Source organism: Onychomys torridus, chromosome 1 (genome assembly GCF_903995425.1).
Source record: "Onychomys torridus chromosome 1, mOncTor1.1, whole genome shotgun sequence".
Classification (NCBI taxonomy): domain Eukaryota; kingdom Metazoa; phylum Chordata; class Mammalia; order Rodentia; family Cricetidae; genus Onychomys; species Onychomys torridus.
The window spans coordinates 159,425,228-159,448,492 of NC_050443.1; the positions used below are offsets into that span (position 1 = coordinate 159,425,228).

At 43.9% G+C, this 23,265-nt stretch overlaps 1 protein-coding gene across 1 annotated transcript in view; it reads right to left on the reverse strand.

The window, feature by feature from the left end:
• Window positions 1-23,265, reverse strand: part of Blnk (B cell linker) — a 71,151-nt gene that overhangs the window by 38,770 nt on the left and 9,116 nt on the right. The window contains exons 2-3 of the mRNA XM_036196457.1: window positions 9,828-9,893; window positions 5,719-5,768 (exon numbers count right to left, since the gene is read on the reverse strand). Of these exons, the coding sequence (XP_036052350.1) occupies window positions 5,719-5,768; window positions 9,828-9,893 (116 nt within the window). The remainder of the gene's footprint in view (window positions 1-5,718; window positions 5,769-9,827; window positions 9,894-23,265) is intronic.

Genomic DNA, 23,265 nt, shown 5'->3' on the forward strand with positions numbered 1-23,265 from the left:
TAGCCCCCATCCGGGCCCTTCTCATCTCAGATCTTGACTCCAACACTGTTCTATTCTCACTGCTCTCTCTCTCCCCCTCCCTCCCTTCCTCCCTCCCTCTGTCTCTCCCCCCATCCATCTCTGTGTGCACTAGTCTGTCTCCTTCAACTATCCTCCCTTCTCTCACAGACAAGAAAACCCTTCCCCTTAACCATATCATGGAGGGGTTGTGTTGGCAGTTTCTTTACTGCGCCTCCTTGCATACAATGAGCAAAAGCAATTTGGAAAGGCAAGGATTTATCTGGCTTATGGGTCCCAATCACAGTCAATCATTGAGGGAAGTCAGGGGAGGAACTCAAGGCAGAAATCAAAGCAGAGGCCATGGAGGAACACAGCTTTCCGGCTTGCTCCCTATGGCTTACCCAGCTTGCTTTCTTATACAACCCAGGACCACCTGCCCAGGGGTGGCTCTACCTAAGTAGCCTCATTCTTCCTACAGCAGTCATTTAAAAAAAATGACCCACAGACATGTTCATAGGCCAATCTGATGGCGGTAAGTCCTCAATGAAGGCTCAATTAAGCTCATGTCAGGTTGACAAGAACTCCAGAGAGCAGCCCTGAAAATTGACAGGGTCAGGATTCAGAGTGGGGACTGAGGAAGGGACCAGGTGAAGCTGGCTGGGAGAGGCACTTTTAGTCTGATTACTTAATGTCTCAAGAACTCCCATTGCCTGTGTGTGCACTCATCCTTCCACAGGATTGTCATGGGGCTCATGGTCTTGGCTCGGTCATGATCTTGCCTTGCAACTTTGGACAGTTTTTTTTTTTTTTTTCCTCTCTGGCTCTACTTATCTTGGAAGCTTAGATTGAATGGTGTTCCAATCCTTTCCAAGTTTTAAAAATACTGTGAGTCCAAGTTGTGTTTCTCTTCTTAGTTCTGTGTGGAACACCGGCACTCAATACAGTGTTCTCTCGCTATGGCAGTTTTTCCAGTTCCACTAGGGTGAAGGTAAACAGAGACATGGAGCAGAAAGTAATGCTGTCTTCACTCAGGACAGTGGGACAAGGCACCAGCAATGCTGAGCTCATTCCTCCAGGGACGAGGGGTGGCTGTGTAGACTCTGGACTTCTGTGGCAGGCTATACCTGAGAATCCCTCTCTTTCTCTCCATTATCCTTTTAAATATATAATCATATAATTTTATTCTTCCCTATTAGGGTGTGCATGTATATGTATGGATGCCAGAGACAGCCATCAGATGTTGATCTTCACCCTAATTTTTAAGGCAGGGTCTCTCACTGAACCTGGCACTCACTGTTTCAGCTAGGCTGGCTGGCCAGGCACACACAGCCATGCCCAGCCTTTAGGCGAATATTTGGGATTTGAATTTAACTCCTTTTGATTTCATGGCAAGCTCTTGTATACCCTGAGGCCTCTCATTAGGCCCAAATGAATTAATTTTTAAATAAAAGTTATTTTAATTGATACGTGAAAACGTAACATGTATACAGCCCAATAGGTTAATATGTGGTGTTTCAATCTGCATATCCATCGTATAATTTTTAAAGCAGGGTAAACACACCTGTCTCTTCAAATGAGACTTTCGGCACCTCTCCAGTTATTGGAGCTCATTGTACATTGTTCTCTATAACTCTGTGAAAGAGCATGCTGGGACTTCACACTCCCACTGGACCCATTGCCCTGCCTCCTTCACCACATCCTTGCCAGCTTCAGATAGCCACTGCTCTGAAGGTTGGTGTCTCAGTTCTGTTCAGTTCTGTGAGAGCTGCCACAATAGATTTCACATGCAGTGTGAGCATGTGCCAGATTTGTCTTTCTGTGCCTGGTTTACTTCACTTGGCGTAGTGACCTTCCAAATCCACCCAGGTTACAAATTCCATCATGTGTGAGCGCCACCTGTTCCTTATCTACTCATCAGCATGGAAACTCGGGTTGTTTCCATGCCTGGACTCAGCAGCAAACACAGGAGCACAGATGTCTCTTTGGCGTATGATTGCCTTCCCTTTGGCCTTTCACCTTAGGGTGGGGTTGCTGGGTCACAGGGATGCTCTAGCTTCATTCTTTTGGGGGAATCTCTGCTTTTTCACCATTGCTCAGTCCCCTCCCTGCATGACATCAGTGGGGACGGGGTTGGCACTAAGCAAACCTTTGTGAGTGGGTGGGGGTGTCTCCCGAGAGTCCCTGGAGATCGGGGACAGAGGGTGCAAGTAGAGAAGCCTTGTTCAGATATGATCCCTCAGGGGTTTGTGGAGTGGCCAGAGGATTTCTGCAGTGACCCCTAAAACCTGAGGCCCTTCCCTTGGAGGTGCTCTTTATCTGCAGAACTGAGACAGATTCCCCCTGCTGCTTGTCTGTCTGTCTGCCTGTCTCTGTCTCTGTATGTAATCTTTGAGGTCTTTGGACACTCCCTGCATTGAGAAGCCATGGGGCTGATTTCTGAGCCTGTGAAGGCAGTTGAATGGGAACCCCAAGACACAGGGGAGCAGGGGACATGAGCAGCTAGTGGGGGGGGGCAGGGCAAGGGGAGGACACACCTGCAAGGTTGATGCTGGTTTTGCCAAAAAGACAGTTTCCAGGGATTAAGGGGAAGAGCAGGAGTGAGAGCTGGCCCTGTTGGCAAAGTGCACAGGATTGATTTCTAAGATTGGGCACTTGGATGGATTTGGTTTAAAGCAGGCTTGTTTCACTTTACTCTGTGGGCGGTCGTGCTAATTCTAACTCAGTAGCTGTGTGGCAGGGTTGAGGGTATGTGGGTCTAACAAGCCCCCAGCTGGCTGCTGCCACCATACTAGGGACCAGACTGTGGAACAAGCCACATTCCTGTGTTTCAAGAGATGCTGATACACTGATATCAAGGCTACATGGAGGGGCTGGAGATGTAGCTCAATAGTAAAGCATTTGCCTAGCATATACAAAACCCCTGGCTTTGTGCCCCAGCACTGTATACGAAAAGACTAAATGGAGCATTTCAGGAAGAGATCAGGTGTTTGAGGTCAAAGAGAACACTTTTGGGTGTCCAACTGATGGGAAGATACACATTCCTAAAGCCAGGGAATGTCAGAGAGGTTTGCTGTAGCATCAGGATCCTGGGTCCAAAATCTAGCAGATCTCCATTCTTCAAATATGAGCTGAAGGGTGATGCCCTATAGTTACACAGTCAGTTAGTGGCTAGATGTGAGAGGGCCTTGTCACTGTGCCCTGTGCCCTGTGACTGCACTCTGGTGAACCATGAAAGAATCTGGTGGGACCGTGAGCTGAAGAAAACTGTGTCGTGGCTCACTTCTCTGATGGAGGGTGAGAATTAGGAATGGAATCGAGTGTTGAGGGCCACTTAGAAGCTCTGTCCAAGGACAAGCAAGAGACGAAGAGGGGCTGAGCTGTACCCATGGCAACAAACAGGAAAGCTACCTGAAGGCCGGAATCAGTGGGATTCAGAGGAAGATTCACTTCTGCAGAGGTCAAGGAAGAGTAAGAACTGACAATAAGCCCCGTGGCATGTGGTTTAGGCAAAAGGATGAAAATATGGCATATGTTTCTGCCTTTCACCAAAGAAGAAAACAAAGGAGTGGAGGCCACGGGGGGAAGGGATGAGCAAGCAACAGAGGAGAGATGCCCCTCTTATAGTTGGCTAGGTTTCTGAAAGCTGACTGAGGTACATCTGAGTATGTCACCTCTAAAGCTGCTGCTTCATCTACAAGGGAAAGATATGCTTGCACATTTGTCCCCTAGCACCTGAGTTAGATGTCACCTCCTCAGAGAGACCTTACCAGACTGCCTAAGTTGTCCCCCACCTACCACGATTCTTTGCCACTGCACACTGCCAACCCCTTCCTATTTTTCACAGCAGCCATCATGCTTGGGAAACTATTTTTAAAATGAGTGTGTGTTCATACACGTGAACTCAGATGTGTGTCATTCTTGGCCTCATCTTGTTTGAAATGAGAGGTCTCTTGATCATTTCTGTATATGCTAAGCTAGTTGGCCCATGGGCTTCTGGAAGTTCTCCTGTTCCTGCCTCCCATTTTGCCACAGGAGTGCAGGGATACATCACTCAGCCTCATGTGGTTTTTGGGAATTCAAGCTTAAATTCTCATACTTGTATGGCAGGCCCTTTACCCACTGCCGTACAGGAACACTCTTGACATATTTGGCCACTCAAAGCTGAAGCACCTGGAAGTGTTTGTTTTACAGAATAAATTGATCACTTCTGAATTAATGTCTTTGATTCTGCATTGATGTCTTTGAGATGTCAAAGCTTGTACTGAGTGGCCACTAGGAGACATAGGAGAGCCCTACATCCAGTCAGGGCTGCCCATCCATTGGGGATCAGGTAGGCTTTGGAAACCATCATGGGAGGTAGTCTCATTTGTGAGGGTACTGCTGTGGGGGTAGGGATAAGTCCAGGCTGGATGTTGGTCTGAATCGCCTCTAGTGCTCCTCTTAGACACAAGAATCCATCTTTCCATGATTTTCCCATCATACTCATTTGGATATGGAAAAGGTCAGAGTTGTCCCTTTTTCCATCTTTGTAGAGAATGATTTGCTCACATTTAGCTATGCTTGGGAACAGGTTTCCTTGACTTATGAATTAGGTAGATTTTTTAAAATCCCATGGACAAAATCCCTATTTCTTAGTTCCACGCTGCACAGGAATCCCATGGCTATCTGTCTGAACATGCTGAATGCTTGACAGTGTGGGGTTCTGTTTATTCTAGACAAAGGTATTGAATATTTGACTTTGATTACCATTGCTATAAATCTACTGATCTCAAGAGCAGACTTTTTGTGACCAAAGTTGATTCTAGTTGAAATGGAACTGTGTGTATGTGTGTGTGTGTGTGTGTGTGTGTGTGTGTGTGTGTGTGTGCAAGTGTGTGAGGAGTTCAGAGGTTGATCTTGAGTGCCATTCCTAGGGATCCCTCCCCCACTTTTAACAGAGTCTCTCATTGGGAGTAGTTACATAGCAAGACCCCAGTGCTGGATTACAAGTGAATGCTACCATGCACGGTTTTTGTTTGTTTGTTTTGTTTTGCTGAGACACGGATTCTTTGTGTAGCCTTGGCTGTTCTAGAACTAGCTCTGTAGGCCAGGTTGGCCTTGAATCAAAGATCCACCTGCCTCTGCCTCTCAAGTACTGGGATTAAAGGTATGTGCCACCATGGCCTGGCTTATGGGCAGCTTTTTGTGTAGTTTCTGGGGGTCTGACTGAGCCATCTCTCTGATTGCTCAAATAGCTTTTATGCAGGATAGATTAGTCCTCGCTGCCATGCACTGCACAGGACTGCTCTTTCTTACTACATGAAACTGTAGATATTTTTAACATCAGCTTCCCTTTGGGGCTATCAATTCTGTGGCAGTGGAAACTAGATTTCATTTGTAAGTATGGCCTTGTATATGCCAGACGCATGGGATATGCATGATAAATAGCCCCATAAATAGCAAGTGGATAGATGGATAGATGGACAAATAGATGAATGGATGGGTAGGTAGGTAAGTAAACAGATGAATTGATGGGTGGGTAGATGAATAGGTGGGTGGGTGAGTGGATGGGTAGGTGGAGTACATTTTCACTGTATTGAAGGCCTCATTGATGTGGTCATTCTTAAAATGAGGATAAGCATTCTTTGTTTTCAAATAAGTACAAGGTATTTCCTTCCCCAGGAAATAAGTATGAACATCAGACAAAAGCCAGCTAATGTATTTTAGAAATACTCTTACCTAATGCATAGTCCCTTCGAGGAACACTTGGAGGTCCTTTGACTTTTAGCCTGTAGATGAGAACCAGTAGAACAAGGGTCAACTTCTAGAATATCTTTCTGGGCCCCTCACACTGAGAATTCAGTGTAGGTAATGAAGCCAGTGTTCTCCACAGTGCACTAGGAGCCTATGACTTGGCCCAAACTAGGCTGAACCATGGAAGGATTTTGTGAGGCCCAAAGACCAGTTAATAATGTATTCAATTATTTGAGGAAGGTCAATGCTCATTGGCTGATGGGAGAGTAAGAGAAGATGAACTGTATTTTAATGGCTCACAAATGATTTTTAAAAAGGGACAAAATCATCAATAATAAGCACTTTGCTCATAGGTTAAACAAAAATCATTTTACACCATTTCAAAACATGACATATGGGGCCTAGGCTATGGTTTAGTGGTAGAGCACTTGCCTACCACGTGTACAGCTCTAGGTTCAAACTCCAGCATCAGAAAAACAAAAAAACAAAACAAAACAAAACAAAAAGGCAAACAAGCAAGCATCATCTCAAGATGGAAGGTTTATAGTAAATTACCCATTTTACTTAAGAGTGATTTCCTTAATGAAATTTAAAGTACACACAGATAAAACTTACATCCAGTAGTCTTTAATTACTAAAATATTATTTCCTTTTATAGAAGCAGTATATATGGTAATAATTATATATATATTTCATTTCTTTTTTTAAAATCAACTTAGGAATTTATATTTTATTTTAGAAATACATAAAACCCCTTACAAATCAAAATTGTAGATTATAAAAATAACAGTATTTGTTTTTGAATAGGAATCCTACCTTTTCCATCACAGGCTCTACCTACCTATTTTTGCATCTCATTCTTATACACTAACAAGTCTCATCAAAATAAACTCATGGTGAAGTCTGGAAAGAGACTGTCAAAGGGATTGCAGAGAAGAGCAACAAGAACACAGAGGGGCCTGATGTCCATGGACAGCAGCATTTTAAGTCACTCAGGCCAACTACCACCCACTAGCAACTTCTAGTCACAAGACGTTATGTTTTAACAGCTCGACTCATCTTGGAATAAAGGACAGACTTAAGGGTGGCTGTGTGATGGGGAGATTAGTCAGTCAGTGCTTGCTTCACAAGTGTGAGGATCCACCCACACAAAAGCTGGGTGTGGTGGTGCCTGCCTATAAATCCACTACTGGTGGCTGGACACAGGAGGATTCAGGAGCTGGCCAGCCAGTCTAGCTGGACTGATGAGCTGTCTCAGAACTAAGGTGGAGAGTAGTAGAGGAATGTGGGACTCTGGTCTCCATACATATGTGCACATACATATACATGTACCTGCATGCATTTTTGTGTGCGCATGTGCAAACACACACACACACACACACACACACACACACACACAGGAGGTGGCAGGGGGAATGGCACTGACCAGAAGCCAGGAATAAAAGGTGTATTTTCAAAGTAATGAGTAGCTGTCAGCTACACACTAAACCCAATACTTCACAGACCTTTCCACATACAGCCCATGGCCCATGAGAACTTCATCACAGACTTTGCAATAGAGGAACCAGTGTGCTCGACCGTGCTTCCTCCTCTCAAGGGAGAAAGTGTTGTCTGACTTCACAGGGAAGCCCAATTGAAGTGAGACAGGAGCCCTTGACCTTTATGGTAATGGCCATGGTAGCCAGATTTTCCAGCTATGAAGAAACATGGCTCATCAAGAAAAGCATTCTGGGGGCTAGGAAGATGCTGGGGGTGGGGTGCGGTAGGAACATTTGCTCTACAAGCATGAGAACCCGAATTCAAACCCCTGTTGCCCACGTGAGAAGCCGGCATGTCTGCGCATCTCTATAACCATAGCTTTTGGGAACAGAGAGATAGTCACGTCTTGAGGGCCAGGCTGGCAGAAACAGTGAGTTTCCAGTTCAGTGACACACCTTGTCTCAAGGCAATGACTTGGAGAGCAATAGAAGTAGACACCAATATCTGGTTCTGGCTTCTGTGCGCATGTGTGCATATGACACACACACACACACACACACACACACACACACACACACACACACAAGGAAACGTGCTCTGGGGACAGTAGGCAGAATGTCTGACACAGAAACTGTCAGGAACATTTGCTGGTCCATGGCTGCTGCCATATGACTGAACATGGGAGACCAACCTCACACAGAGAACATTGGAGTTGCAAATCCAGCAAATCTGGGACAACCCACAATTACCATCGACTCCTACAGTGACTAGTGTGGGGAATGAGATTCCATCGTAGAAAGGATGAACAGAAATGACCACACACCTCTGCCAGCCCCAGAACGGAGCCTGAAGATGAACTGTCCTCCTCCACAAGATGACCCCTTCCCCTCACAGAGGACCATGGCCACTACCTGCCAATCCCCGTGTGTGCTGAGGCTCCATCCTGTCCATGTTAGGTTCTAAAACACCAGCCCAAATGAACAAGAATGAATACACTGCTCTACAGACACAGAGAAATGAACTGTCCTGTGCTGCTGTTGGCACAAAATTGAGGGAGGGAAATTTGATAATGGTGATAAAGCTTTAACTTTCACTTAAAACTTTTATTTCAGGAATTTAGATTAATGGAGTACTTGAAGTATGAAAAGACCCTCACTGGTGTATTATCTGTGACAACTGAATGGAAAGGAAATGCTAGAGATTTTGACTGACGTGAAACTATCACTGTAAAAAAAAAAAATGTTACCAGTTAAAACTTACACTCTCCCCTTTAACGCTCCCACCAATCTAGTGTCGGTTTGTTTAGTTATAATGCTGTTACAATAGACTATAACAAATAGCACTTACAAAACATGTGGTCTATTTTCTCATACTAATAAAGAGGTCTGTGGTAGAAGCAATACCACAAGCAGGAAGAATGGTATATGCAGCATGATGCTGCTCGAGATGAAAATGTCTCTGTGTGTGGGCACGTGCTGTGTTGGAGTATGCATGCCTGCAAAAGCATATACAGAGAGGCACACATGCGTGATGACTCACCCAGGATGATGCCTGGTTTGGGGGAGTGGGTCAGCGGAACAATAGGAGGAGGAAGTGAGCATTCTTGATAGGTTCCAAATCCTTTGATTTTTTTTTTTCATGGTGAATCAGTGTTACATTAATTTTTTAAAAAGCAAATTTAAAGACTAAACACTAGGCAGAGTGTGATAGCAAATACCTTTAATCCTAGCACTCACCAAAGAGGCAGAGCCAGGTATCTCTCTGTGAATCTGAGGCTAGCCCTATCTACATAGCAAGTCCAAAGCCATCCAGGGCTACATAGTGAGACCCTATCTCACAAGACAAAACGATATACTATTTCTCTTTTCATCTTGACTTAGATTTGGAGTGGTAAATGCAAGAAGTGTGTACAATTTCTGTGGTGTGTGTGAGTGTGTGTGTGTGTGTGTGTGTGTGTGTGTGTGTGTGCATATATATTGAATCCAGGGTCTTATGCATGCTAAGACCCTACAAGTCTTTAAGACTGATTTAAACTCTCAAACAGTTGAGATTTCAATTCTGTGCCATGACACCCAGCCTAACTTCTGTTGCCTTTTTTTTTTTTTTTTTAAATGTAAAGAGTTTGGGTGCACACAAAAATCCAGGATTCTGGCTTTGCTTCTTCCAGAGTTCATTGAAACATATTTTTAAGGCAGCAATTAAAAAAGCAGAAATCAAAATGTAGATCAGTGATATGACATCACAAAAAAAGCAAGGCATGCTTGTCGCGGCAGCACCTAGACAAGACTGAACAAGAGAAGCCGGGCTGAGTCTCTTGAGTTCTTACTGGCTTCTCCAGGTTCATCCCTGGGCTTCAGCTCAGCAGTCATCCAAGTGATTTTCCTGCTAAGGTACCTTGAGTGGGCCCAGCACACCTCTTCACGGGGATGGAAAATTGTAGATCCCTCAGTCCCAGTTCCCCCACTTTCCTGTTTTCCAGAATGTGGACCTAACCACCCGGCTTCCTGGTCATGTAAAATGGGGAGAGGCAACATGGTCCTCACTGGATGACAGAGCTTTGTTCTCCACTCAGCCCAGACTGACTTCTTCCATATAAATAATAGAGACTAACTTACTTTTTTATTTTGTCCATTATTCCACCTTCATTGTTCTTAATATCATGGACCATCTTTTGAAGTTGTCTATAAAAAAATCACAAACATAAAATATTAACATCTGGGTTGATTTTTGCAATACCGTTTTTCATTAACAAAAGGCACTGGTCCTATTTGGAGTACAACCACCCCCAGGGCAACTTTGTCGTTCCTAATAGGTAGTCTAGAAATCACTACCAGAAATAGTGACGTTGGACACTGTAACTTGAATGGCTGAAGATGGCGATGCCACTTGCTAGTAAGGCAGATTCTTTGGATAGACAATGTTCCACACCTATCATTAGATAAAGAATGCTAAATGTGGGAATGTAACTCAGTATTAGAGTACTTGCCTAGTGTGCTAATGGGCTTTATGTCCATGTGAAACAAGCTAGTGTCAGCTGGGAAGAGGGAACCTCATAAAATGTCCCCACCACATTGACCTGTGGGTAAGCCTGTGGGGGGTATTTTCTTGGTTGATAATTGATGTGAGAGGGCCCAACTCACTGTGGCAGATGGTCCTGGGTACTATACAAAAAGCAGGCTAAGCAAGCCATGAGGAGCAAGCCACTACGTCAACATTGCTCCATGACTTCTGTTTTAGTTCCTGCCTCTGGGTTCCTGCCTTGAGTTCATGCCCTGACTTCCTTCATGATAGAGTGTGACCTATGACTATTTTAAATTGAAACACATGACAAATAGGCAAAAAAAAGCCAATTCAGAAAATTTACATACTATCTGATTCTAACTGTGTACATGTGCTGTGGATATCGCTCTGTGTAAATAAAGTTCTGATTGGCCAGTGGTCAGGCAGGAAGTATAGGCGGGACAAGAGAGAGGAGAATTCTGGGATGTAGAAGGCTGGGGAGAGACACCGCCAGCCGCCGCCATGAAAAACAACATGTAAAGACACCGGTAAGCCACAAGCCACGTGGCAAAGTATAGACTAACAGAAATGGGTTAATTTAAGATAGAAAAGGTAGATAACAAGCAGCCTGCCACGGCCATACAGTTTGTAAACAATATAAGTCTCTGTGTGCTTTCTTGGTTTGGTCTGAGCGACTGTGGGACTGGCGGGTAAGAGAGATTTGTCCTGACTGGGCCAGGCAGGAAAACTCTAACTACATACATGACATTGTGGAAAAGGGAAAGCTGTGGAGATGGTAAAATATCAATGGCATCTACAGGATTGCAGGTTGGAAAAGGTGAAGCAGGAAATAAACATCTATATGGTTCTGTAATAGCAGATCCATGAAGTACACATATGACTGTATAAATGATACTAGGGACAGAATACTAAAAATGGCCCTTCTTAATTCTGATCTCTACTAGTAACATTCCACCGAACAGCTGTCCAAGCTTTCATGGCTAATGAATACAAGCATCTAATTTACAAATTTGAGGCCAACTATGACCTCCTATTTATTCTTAGTATATGTATGTATATAGATGATGACCTATAAATATGTTAAATTTTTTAATCAATTGTATTTTTATTTCAATTGACACATAAAGGTTGAACATATGTATGGGGTTCATGTAATATTTAAACACATATATACATTGTGCAGGGGTCCCTTAGGCCAAATGTTACAGATTCAAACAGTTATCATTTCACTATAGTATAAACAAAATTTCCTTTTCCCTAGAATATCAGAACTTACTTATACAATCAAATTATAATTAACCACATTTAATGGCTGACCCCATGCCCTGCAGTAGATGGCTAACACAAAATGAACTGAATCATAATGCTTTTTCTCGGCATTTTTGTAACTTACAGGTCTTTTGCTTGTTTATTATGGTTTTTGATTTTGTGTTTTATGGGGTTTCTGTGCATGCAAATGTCTGTGACTCTGTGTCCATGTATGTTCTTGTGCTTTTTCTTTGGTTCTTTTTTTCTATTTGTTTGTTTTGCCTATCCTGGTTTTTTATTTTATTTCTTTTCTTCGTCTTTTTTATTTCTTTAGATGCCTGTTTTCTGCAAGAAAGGAAGAAAGGGTGTGTGCCAGTGGTCATGTCAGAGGAGCAGCAGATGGCAGTTGACTTCAGGGTGTCAGCCCACCAGGAGGTGAATCCCTGATGGGTGAATCTCAGATAGGCAAGGCTCTGCGGCCACAGACTCCAGAGTGCCTTTTGCTTCTGCTGTGCCTTCACACACTTGCTGCTGCCACTTTCCCTGGTATCTGGTATGGTGTGAATGGGTGTGGGGAGATCCCCACTGCCTGTAATGTAGTGTGTTTACCTCACAGAAACATTCCATTCTACTGTGAATTATTATGAAGATTTCTTCCTAAGCTGCACTGTCTAATTGAAAATAATGTTAGTTTAAATAGAATTTTGATGAAGATTTAAAGTAGAGCTGACTGATTCTTTTTCATGTATAAAAGTTTAGGCTTGTTGATCCCCTTAAGATTCCTTTTAAGATTATCTTCAAGATAAGTAATAAAGTGATTGATTCTTTCTTTGTAACCACAATATGCAGCCTGTCAGTAAAAGATGAATGAGAAAAATACTCCCTGCTTGCTCCCACTCTGTTAATCTGTAACAAGTTACTTAGATGTAAATGTATGTGGGTTCTTGAAATGACTGTTTTAATCATGTAAGGGAGATGAAAAACATGTTTTTACCTGTATTCATTGTAATCATTCACTTGAAAAATAGAATATAACCACATTGTAATGTCTATATTGCCTGAAAGACTTTGCTGGGCATATAAGCTGTAGAAAAGAGAATATATTGGAAGAATAAAAGAAGGAAACTATCCAGAAAGTATGTGACTGTCTTTTCCCTTAGCCCTTCTGATAAAAAGGTCACAATACACTAGCTCCATGGATTTCCCTTTGAGCCCTGTACTGCTGGAGGCAAGGTCTGGATTTGGGTGGGTGGGGAGACTCTGGCAGGACTCTTGGGTGGCAAGACTATAATCAGAATATATTGTATGGGGAAAAAAAATCTATCTTCGGGGTTGGGGATTTTGCTCAGTGGCAAAGTGCTTGCCTAGCAAGTGCCCTGGGTTCGATCCTCAGCTCCCAAAAAAGAAAAAAAAAACTATTTTCAATAAAAAGAAGGAAAAATTAAAAACCCTGTAATTTATTATCAGTCACTCCCTACTTCCTTACCCATCCCATTATGTTTTTAATGACTGGATAATATTCCACCATATATATGTATCACATTTTGTTTTCCTATTCATTGGCAGTGACACTTGGGTTGATTCCATTCCTTTGCTCTGTGGCTAGTTCTGCGGTAAACATGGGAATATAGCTGTGTCTTTGACATACTTGACTTCCTTGCCTTCCGCATGTCAAGTAATGGGACTGATGCATCATAGAGTAGTTCTATTTTTTAATTTGAGGGAAATGCCCATACTGCTTTCCATAATACTAATTACTAAAGTATATTCCCACCACATGTGTGCAAGATCCTCTTTTCCTCCACACCCTTGCAATCCTATGTCATTCAATAGCAACCATTCTTACTGGAGTGAGGTGGCACCTCTTTGCCCAGCAAACAGAAAGTGCCCAGCCTTCTGTTTCAGTCAACAGGGCACCGCCCCATCTACTTTCAACAATGGAGAAGAGCGGGAAGGGAGAGCTGTGGCTGCCAGTGACCTGTCTTCTTCTTTTACCTCTACTCAGCACAGTGCCCCAGCAGAGATGGTTCTCCCCTGCTGGGTAGCAGAGCAGCCATGCCAACCGCACAAGCCACAGGCACATCACCATCCCACATCAACTTGCCTTTCCCACTGAGGATGTGGGCAATCAATCTCATTACAACCTTTCCACAGAAAACAGGCTAAGCTAAAGAAGTGGCCTTAATTAGGCTTGGGGGTAGAATCACCAGAGTTGTTTTTTTTTTTTTTTTTTTGTAATTTTTAAAAAAGATTTTATTTATTAATTATGTGTTCTGCCTGCATGTGTCCTTGCAGGCCAGAAGAGGGCACCAGATCTTATTACAGGTGGTTGTGAGACACCATGTGGTTGCTGGGAATCGAATTCAGGACGTCTGGAAGAGCAGTCAGTGCTCTTAACCACTGAGCCATCTCTCCAGCCCCAACCCAGAGCTTTTTAATCATCCTGATACCTAGGCCTCACTCTAGACTATTGAACCCAGTCATCGACTAAAGTTTTTCCAGTGTGTGCTGAGGCTGAGAACCTCAGACAGCATTATCAGGGTAGGAGAGCTTTGTGCACCCCACCCCCAGCCCTGGGGATCTGGTCTGTGCAAAAACACATCCGGGAAGACCACAGCTGATCTTCAGAAGATCCCTAGGTATTCGAGCGTGGGACAAATTCTGGAAGGATGGTTTGTGGGGCACCAAGGTGAGGGCCTTTGGGGAAAGCAGCCATACTGCAGTGTGGCCAGGAATCCAAAAAGCTCACAGTTGACAAGATTCATGCCGCATTGTCTTTCGTCAAATACAGAAGATGATTTGAAAATAGGAGCATCTGTCACAAGCATATTTTTTAAAGCCTAGCCAAAAAAATTTAAATGAGTGTGTGTGTGTGTGTATGTGTATGTATGTGTGTGTATGTGTGTTTATGTGTGTGTGTTTATGTATGAGTGTGTGTGTATGTGTATGTATGTGTGTGTATGTGTGTGTGTGTGTGTTTATGTATGAGTGTGTGTATGTGTGTGTGAGTGTGTGTGTATGTATGTGTGTGTATGTGTATGTGTGAGTGTGTATGTGTGTGTTTGTATGTGTGTGTATGTGTGTGTATATGTGTGTATGTGTATGTGTGTGCGCGTGCACACGTGTGTGTGTGTGTGTGTGTGTGTGTGTGTGTGTGTGTGTGTGTGTTATCTTGCTTCCTTTCCGTGAAGAGGGACACAGCATCTTGGCATTTCCCCCACTTCTCTTTCCAGAAAAGATCAAATGCAAAGCAACCAGATGAGAGAGCATCCCTTGGTGGGCTGGTCTTTGGATTAACAGAGTCTCAAAGGAGAGCAAACCCTGCAAAGAGCAGATATCTCCTTTCCCCTTTCATGGGTCTCAGCCCTGGATCCGGTTCTTGCACTTCATGCTGCAGGAGCTGTAAGGCTAGCTCTGCCTCTGGAGCTGATCTGTGCCCAAACCTGCCGCTGCCTACCTGGAAAATGCTGTGCCAGGCTGTGAGGCCCTCCATTCTGTGCTGTGAGGATCTTCAATGCTCCTGTTTCTAAATCTCAAACTTCTACTTGCTAGTCCCTTCCCCATGAGCTTGCAGTAGCTCCCTAGTTTCCACTGAACCTGGCTTGATGTTTTCATCTTGGCTCGTCACTGTTGGAGCGCACCCTGACCTCTTGGAGAAGCCTGTCATTTCAGGCACCCCTAGGACCTCTGCACTGACACAAACGGGTGGCCTGGGGTCTCGAGCTACTTGGTTCTAAGATTAATTTGGAATAATATTTTCTGTTGTCCTCTCTTTGTTTCTGCCTGTCTCTGTCTCTCGCTGTTTCTCTGTCTCTGTGTGTGTAAGAATATACGCAGTCTCAGAGCTGGAGAGATGGCTCAGAAGTTGAGAGCACTGGCTCTTCCAGGTCCTGAGTTCAATTCCCAGCAACCACATGGTGGCTCACAACCGTCTGTAATGAGATCTGGTGCCCTCTTCTGGCCTGCAGGCATACTTGCTAGCAGAACACTATATGCACAACAATTAAGTAAATCTTTAAAAAAACAAAAACAAACAAAACTATATATATATACACACACATATCTCCAGTCTCTTCACTGCTTCTTAAAACTGCTTTTATTTTAAACTTATATTTTAAATTAAAAGTATTTGTACGAACATCCGTAGGTCTATTGGATTTTTGACATATCTGTTCTCTCATTCCACTTTTGGGGTCCCAGGAACAGGCTTGGTAGCGAGTAAATTTACCCACTGTTCTGGCCTTTGTTTTAGGACAGCTCCCACTCCCCAACCCATTTTGAGTGTTTACATGGTTTAATATTTTTGACTCCAGATTCTATTGGTGAAATTATTAAGGCCACTCCACGTAGTTAAAAGGGAGGTTTATTTTGTGGGGTAACTTACAAATGAAGGGGTAGGTTGCAGGGTCTGGGAAAGGGATGGCGCAGTCCGGCGGTGTTCTCTGGAGAACTCTGCTCAGTCTACCTCCAGTGTCCAGGGTCCCAGAACCAAGAGAGACCTCCTCTCCATCCTGGGTCTTCAGCTTCCTCCCTCAGCCCCGCCTTGTGGGCATGACCATTACCAAAGCCTCAATGGGGGTTGGAACTTCCAGGCCAAGGCTGGGATGGCTATCCACTACAAGATTCCTTTTCAAGGTATTACTGATCATCTTCATAGGACTTCCCTTTTCAGTGCTGGGGATTGAACTCAGGGACTCACACATGCTAGGAGTGTGCTTTGCTAACAGAGCTATAAGTCCCAGCCCACTTTTTACTTCCTGAATTGAATTATAATACGTATTTAATTTAGAAAAGTTAAACTTCCAGGAAGCCATAGAAAAGGAAAAGCATGGCGCTTGCAACCTGGTGTCCTTGGATCTCTGGGCCTGAAGCCCCTGCGTTCTCTTTGATCTTGCTGGTGTTTTGTCGTCATCACCAGTCATGTGAACAGACCAGGAAATGCCAGACACGGGAGAGGAACAGGAAGTGCAAAGGCTTAGAGGTAGTGTCTACCATCTGGGACCTTTGGGGCCTGGTGGGAAGCTCAGAGTAGCAAGTACAGGCTGCTGTGAGAGGGATGCTGTCCAAAGTGAGGCTAACGGGCTAAGGGCAGGGTCAAAGCCTTGGTCCACTGGCTCACGATGAACTGAGTCCCAGACAGCAGGAAGTGCTCAGGGTCCGTTCCTGGGGTGTGCCATGATTAAGTGGGGAGAATGGAAACAGTGTGGGCCAGGGACACTGGTGGCCAGGAAGCTCAGTGAGACCTGTCTCTGCTGAGCCTGCTCCCACACTAGTGAACATACTGAAGACAGGAATGTTGTGAGGTTTCCTCCTTGGAATTGAGGCTGACAGGTAGGACATTGCTGCCTACCTAGTGGGGCTTTGCAGTCAATAACCCCAACCCTAGGGAGACTGAGGTTGGGACCAGAAGTTCTGGGCCAGTCTGGGACAGGTAGTGAGACTATGTCTGGGCAAACAAAGACTGGAGGCAGCTCAGTGGTGAGCATGTGAAACACAAGGCCCCCAGGTTTTGGGTCTGACACACATACACACACACACACACACACACACACACACACACACACACACACACACAATCTCTGGCATAAAGCTGTGCTCAGTGTACTGTCTTGGAGTCTGAGGCAAAAAGACATTAACAATAGCACTGTCCTGTCTTCATTTAAAATTTCTTTTCCTCCTCCTTTTTCCCCTCTCTCTATGTGATGCATATGTGTGATCCATGTGCACATGTTGGAAGGAATCATCCTCCATCTCTCTTCCACCTTATTCACTCAGGAGGGTCCCTCAAAGTCAGAACTCATCAACATGGCTGCTTTTGCTAATTAGCTTGCTCTGGGGATCCTAAGGCTGCCTTCCAAGGCTGGAACTGGCATCAGTGCTGTTGTTATATTTAGGTTTGCGAATTCAGCAACCACACTTGCTCCCTTCTAAACAATGTAGTGTAATTGGCTATTTACATGGGTTCTGGAGATTTGAACTCTGGTCTTTACTTTTACATGCAGGTTCTTTAACTGGCAAGTGATCTCCCCAGCCCCACATTTAAATCTTTGATATTTAGTTCTTCATATTCTTTTTTTATACTTTTTAAAATTTTGCACAAAATATTATTTACCTTGATTTACTTCTTTTTCCAGACTATTACTTAAAGTTTGGTGTCATGATTTGCTGTTTTTGTCTTATTTATTCCACAATTCAAGGAGCCAGCCAAATTTAGGATCCAGGGTTAAATGGAATACAAATACTGCCCTCTCTAATGCAGAACAGGGATCTCTCCCCACTTCATGGCTTGCCCAGTGCCTCTGGCCTCTACAAAATCAGAGTGAAGATGTAGAGAAAAAACAAGGATTCTCTGAGTCCTATACATCTGGACAACTTGTCTTCAATGTGATATCACTGGCTCTAGACCTACTACTCCAGAACAGAGCACTACTGACTGTTCTGTTATTTGCATGCCACAGACATCCTCCAATGGCCTCCATCCTCGCTCTCCCCTTGATGTTTAGCCTCTTTCCCTTCAGATGGCTAGCCTCCTTCCTCCATACTCCGTGTCTGGCCTCAGCTTCCTCATGCCCATTTCCTCCAGCTTGACCTTCCTAGGGCATCAGCGCTGTTATATTTAGGTTTGCAAATTCAGCAGCCAAAGTCGCTTCCTTCTAAACAATGTAGTGTAATTGGCAAGACATTTTGACAGTTCTTGCCATGGCAGGATAGCCAGAGTATCCTCCTAGGGTTGAATGAGTGCCCTCATCTTATTTTATAGATACAAACACTGAGGCCCAGAAAGAGCATGGTACTGTTTCAGACGGTCTAGCTTTGAAATCCAAGCTCCTTGTTTTGTCTGTGAAGTCATGGACAGTTAGAGGTGACAGAGACCTTGAGTACAATCTGGGTCAGCCTCATCTTGCACCAAGGAAGAGAATCAGGCTCTAGGGAGGTGCTGGTAACTAACCAGCCCTAGGATTAGCTTAAGGAATGATTGCTTTGTTTCTTTTGGTCAAACTCTCTCCCTGCTCTTTCCCGCCTGGCTCAGGTCCCCTGCTGGGATATAGACTGTCCTATAGACACTTCCTTCCTGGGCCACAGCTCAGAGCTCTGACTGAAGCCCAGACCCAACAAAAACAGTTCTGAAAGACTGGCCTACCCCCAGCCCAGCAGCAAACCATGGAGAAAGAACCAGAACAGAAGTAACCCTTGACACTTGCTGTGTATGACACAGCAGGTATTTCATGGGCCACAACCATGCCTGGGGTAGCCCCGTTTTCAATTGTGACAAGAACTTTCTTCACAATTTTTATGTCTACAGTAGGGGAGAGAATATTTATACTGTTGTGGTTCCCCATTTATAGAGATTACAACATTTGGCCTGAGAAAATGAGGAACTCCTGTAGTCCTATCACTGGTAAGAGGTAATATACAAAACAAGGTGTGACACCAAGGTGCATGATCTTTGCCCTTCTGGATGGCACGGTGATTTATTTCAACTTGGGCCCTCTTCTGGGAAGATGAACACTTTCGCCACGGGCCTCTATGGCCAGCTTCCCTTCTGTCTTTGGAGATGACACCCAGTCCCCCTACCTGCCCAGCAGTCATACTGAAGACATGTGTCCCCATCCCTGCCCTGTGATTGGCTTCCAAGGTCAAACATTTTACTGATGGAAAGCATGAGTTCTTAGGGCATTTCAGCCTTTAGGGAGGGGCAGAAAGAAAAGACAAAGGGACAGATGGCAGTGGGGGAAGGAAACAGGGTGGTGCTTGCTTGATAACAGAAGGGGATGTCATGGAGCCTCCAGGTCTGGAACGTGTTGGTGGTGCCTGAGCAGTCTGGAAGAAAAGCAGTGACATTAGCCCATGGCCTAGGCAGAAAGGCCCTGAGGGGTCTGGCACATAGAGCCCATGTACACCTGACACAACACCTCACAGCTAACAGCCACTAAGCATGGAAAGTAGATCACAATTGTTTCCAGTATCCTACCCTGTCTCTATGTTCCTGTAGACATCTGCAAAGATTTGCTGCTAGTGGTTGGCATGTCTGCACTGCTGAGCTGGGTTATAAACAGACAGAAGTTGAGCTGGATTTGGTACAACCAAGAACAGGGATGATCCTAGAAATATCCATTATCTTATTTAAAGTCCTGGTTCCATTTTCCCTGTCAAGGGGAGACTGGCTGGGGACAGTCCACAGAGAGACAGATGTGCTGACCAAAAAGCTATGCTATCCTGACTTCCAAATGGTCTTGGAAGATTTGTCACTTGATATGACCACAGAAATTGCCATGGTCCTTCCTCATCCTGATTTCGGTGGCTAGGAGTTCTTGGTGCCTAGAGAGCTACAGCTTTTTCTGTCCTCTGAGCATGCAAGGACCCTACTGCTTCTGGCTCTTACCACCTGTGCTGTGTGGAAGGGGATAAAGAGAAAAGTTCTCCTGAAAAAAGGCAGGTTATGAAAACCAAATAATTAGGGGAGGCTTCTGTGTCCACAGAGAGGTAGGCCCTTGGTGAGGCACACATGCTACTTAATTCTCACGTACTCGCTGTTTCTACCAGGTGCTGTCTAATGAAGTTTGGTATGCCCAGCCTCTCCATTACCAGCAAAAGAACACCACCTCAAAACAAATAAACAAACAAACAACAGGGTTTCTACGCCAAAGCAGCTAGGATTTTTTTTTTTTTTTTTTTTGTAAAAGCAAGTGGCCAAGAAGTCATTCAAACCTGCTTTCGGAAAATTCTGGAAATGTTTTTCTAGGCAATGAAAATGCTTAAAGAATTTGAGTGTGTCTTTTTTTTTTTTTAATTAACTTAATGGGAAATGAAGGAGAGATATTCATCCCTCATGTGATCAAGGTACATTAGATACACCTGTGAACACCTCAGAATGAACTCTATTGTTTTATATAATTATAAAAATATTTATGCTAATTTATGACCAAAATGCATTATATATTACATGTGCATATGTGAAAATCTCATAATGAAACCCATTGTGAATGGCTAATGTGTGCTAACATAAGCAAAATTTAATTGACTCAACTGGAGAAAGAGCATTTTGCCTGTGACTGCATGGCATTGCACAGTCTGGCTACCCATTCCTGCAGCTGCCCCCCAAAACACTGTTAAAAGTAAAGAGTGATTTTGAAGAATAGTTTTTCCTGTATCCTGCAAACACTTGACTCAGTTAGACTTTTCTTTCTGGGCTCTGAGTTAAAACCAGAGGCATGAGGAGAAACATTGCGCGTGTTTTGCGGTTGGGGGTGGAGGCTTGAAAAGAAACCTTGCAATTCTTAAAAAGCATCTAGAAATGAGTATCAAGAATTCCTTTAGGGTTCCAGAGAAGACCCACTCCTTAAAGTTATTGCTATACAAACAAGCTCGAGGACCTGAGTGTAATCTCCCAGAACCTCTGTAAAAAAGCTAGGTGCAGTGGGTGTGCTTGTAATCCCAGCACTGGGGAGGCAGAGGCAGGAGAAATCCAGAGTTTGCTAACCAACCAGTCTAGCTGAATCTTTGAGCTCCAGGTTTATTGAGAAATCTGTCTCACAAACTGAGAGTAGAGAGCATTGAAGAAGCCACTAAACATGGGTCTCTGTCTCTAGCCTCCATGTAGCATGAATCTTAAAGGTTCTTATTAATGAAATCAAACCTGAGGCCAGGTATTGGGGTGAATGCTGGAAGATCAGAGAAGTAGAACAAGCCACAGCTACCTCACCTCGCCAGTTCCTCAGCTGGTCTTGTTTCCTCAGACTGCAAGCTTCTGAGTCCTCATCCCAATGGCTCTCAGCTGAACTGCTGCTTAAAGCCCAAAGGCTTATCCAGCCAAATGCTTCTAGTTTCTGGTCTTCACGCCTTATATATCTTTCTACTTTCTGCCATCACTCCCTGGGATTAAAGGCTGGATTTCTGGGATTAAAGGCATATGTCACCTGCCTGGCTGTTTCTAATGTGGCCTTGAACTCAGAGATCCAGAGGTATTTCTGTCTCTGAAATGCTAGGATTAAAGGCGTGTGCTACCACTGCCTATCCTCATGTTTAATATTGTGGCCATCCTGTTCTCTGACCCCAGATAAGTTTATTTTGGGGAACACACAATATTTCGGGGAACACAATACCACCACACCTCCACACACATGCACACTTGCACAACACTCACACACTCAATTACACACGCTTAAGTAGGTACACACAGCACAACACAAAAGGATACATTTAAAGAAAAACCTTGAAGTAAAATCCAATCGGTCAAAGAAAAAAACTATGACCATGGCTCCTTAAATAATCTATATTATCAATTCTTAAAATTACATTCATTTATTTGTTTGCTTGCTTATGTGTGTGCGTGCACACACACTAATGTGCATGTGTTCCATGGTGCCATGTGGAGATCAGAGAACAACTCTGGGAATCAGTTCTCTCCTTCCACCATGTTGTCCAGGGATGGACCTCAGCTTGGCAAGCTCCTTTACTCACCGAGCTGTCTCACAAGCCCAAACAAGGTTTTGATTGTAGCAAAACATACACAGTCCAAATTTCATCATGTGTATAGTAACATTTAGTAAACTCACTAGCTCATACAACTACTGCCACCGTCCAGACACACAGAGCAGTCAGTAACAGTTTTAAAACATTCTTTTCCTCAATTTACTTTGGAAGTTTTAAATGAATAGCTTGTGTGTGTGTGTGTGTGTGTGTGTGTGTGTGTGTGTGTGTGTGTGTAAGGAGGGATGGGGAGGGAGAGGGGGAAAAGGAGGGAGAGGAAGAGAGAGAGACTATTATCATTTTACAAGCAACAACATCCACCCAAAAGTACAGCACTAGACACACAGCCCTAGCCATCTGGGGTTGGCATGGCAACAGTGAGATCTTTGAATGTGAATATGTACACGCTTAAGAGAAAATAATTAATTAATTAATTAATTAATTAATTGTTGTGGAATATTATTTTAGCTAAGCAAAGATAAGTTACATTTGTTTATGCTGCATTTGTTTAATTATGTAAAGATGTGTTGCTGTTTCACCTCGCCTGCCTACAGCACCTGATTGGTCTAATAAAAAGCTGAAGGGCCAGTAGCTAGGCAGAGAGGCGATAGGCAGGGTTGGTGGGCAGAGAGAATAAATAGGAGAAGAAATCTAGGCTTGAGGGGAAAAAAAAGAAGAGAACAAGAAGAAAAAGAGGGACACACCCAGGGCCAGAAGCCAGGCAACCTCCAGACAGATAGACATAAAGACAGCAGGAAAGTAAGATATACAGAAAGAGAAAAGGTGAAAAGCCCCAAGGCAAAAAGTAGATTAAAAAGAAACAGATTAAAATAAGAGCTAAGATAAGACTGAGCATTCATAACCAATAAGAAGTCTTGTGTCATGATTTGGGAGCTGGTTGGTGGTCCAAAAGAAAAAGCCTGGTACAATTAATAAAAAATAAAACCTTTACAAATCACATATATATATAGAATTTAGCTTTCTAAGACTTTAGCATTCCACTTTCCATTGTCTTTTCTTCACTGTATTTTGGTTGTTTTGTTTTGGTTTGTTTTGTTTTGTTGACACAAGACCTCATATAGCCCAAGCTGGCTTGGAATTGACTATAGGTCATGATGACCTTGTACTCTCTATCTGCCTCATCCTGTCTAGTGCTGGAGTTACAGGTGTGTGGCACCACACTTGGCTTTTCACTTCTTCTTTGAAAATGTATTTACCAGGGCTGCAGAGATGACTCCATGGTTAACAGCACTGGCTATTCTTCTGTAGGATCCAGTTTTGATTCCCAGCACCTATGAGTGTAATGCGTGTAAC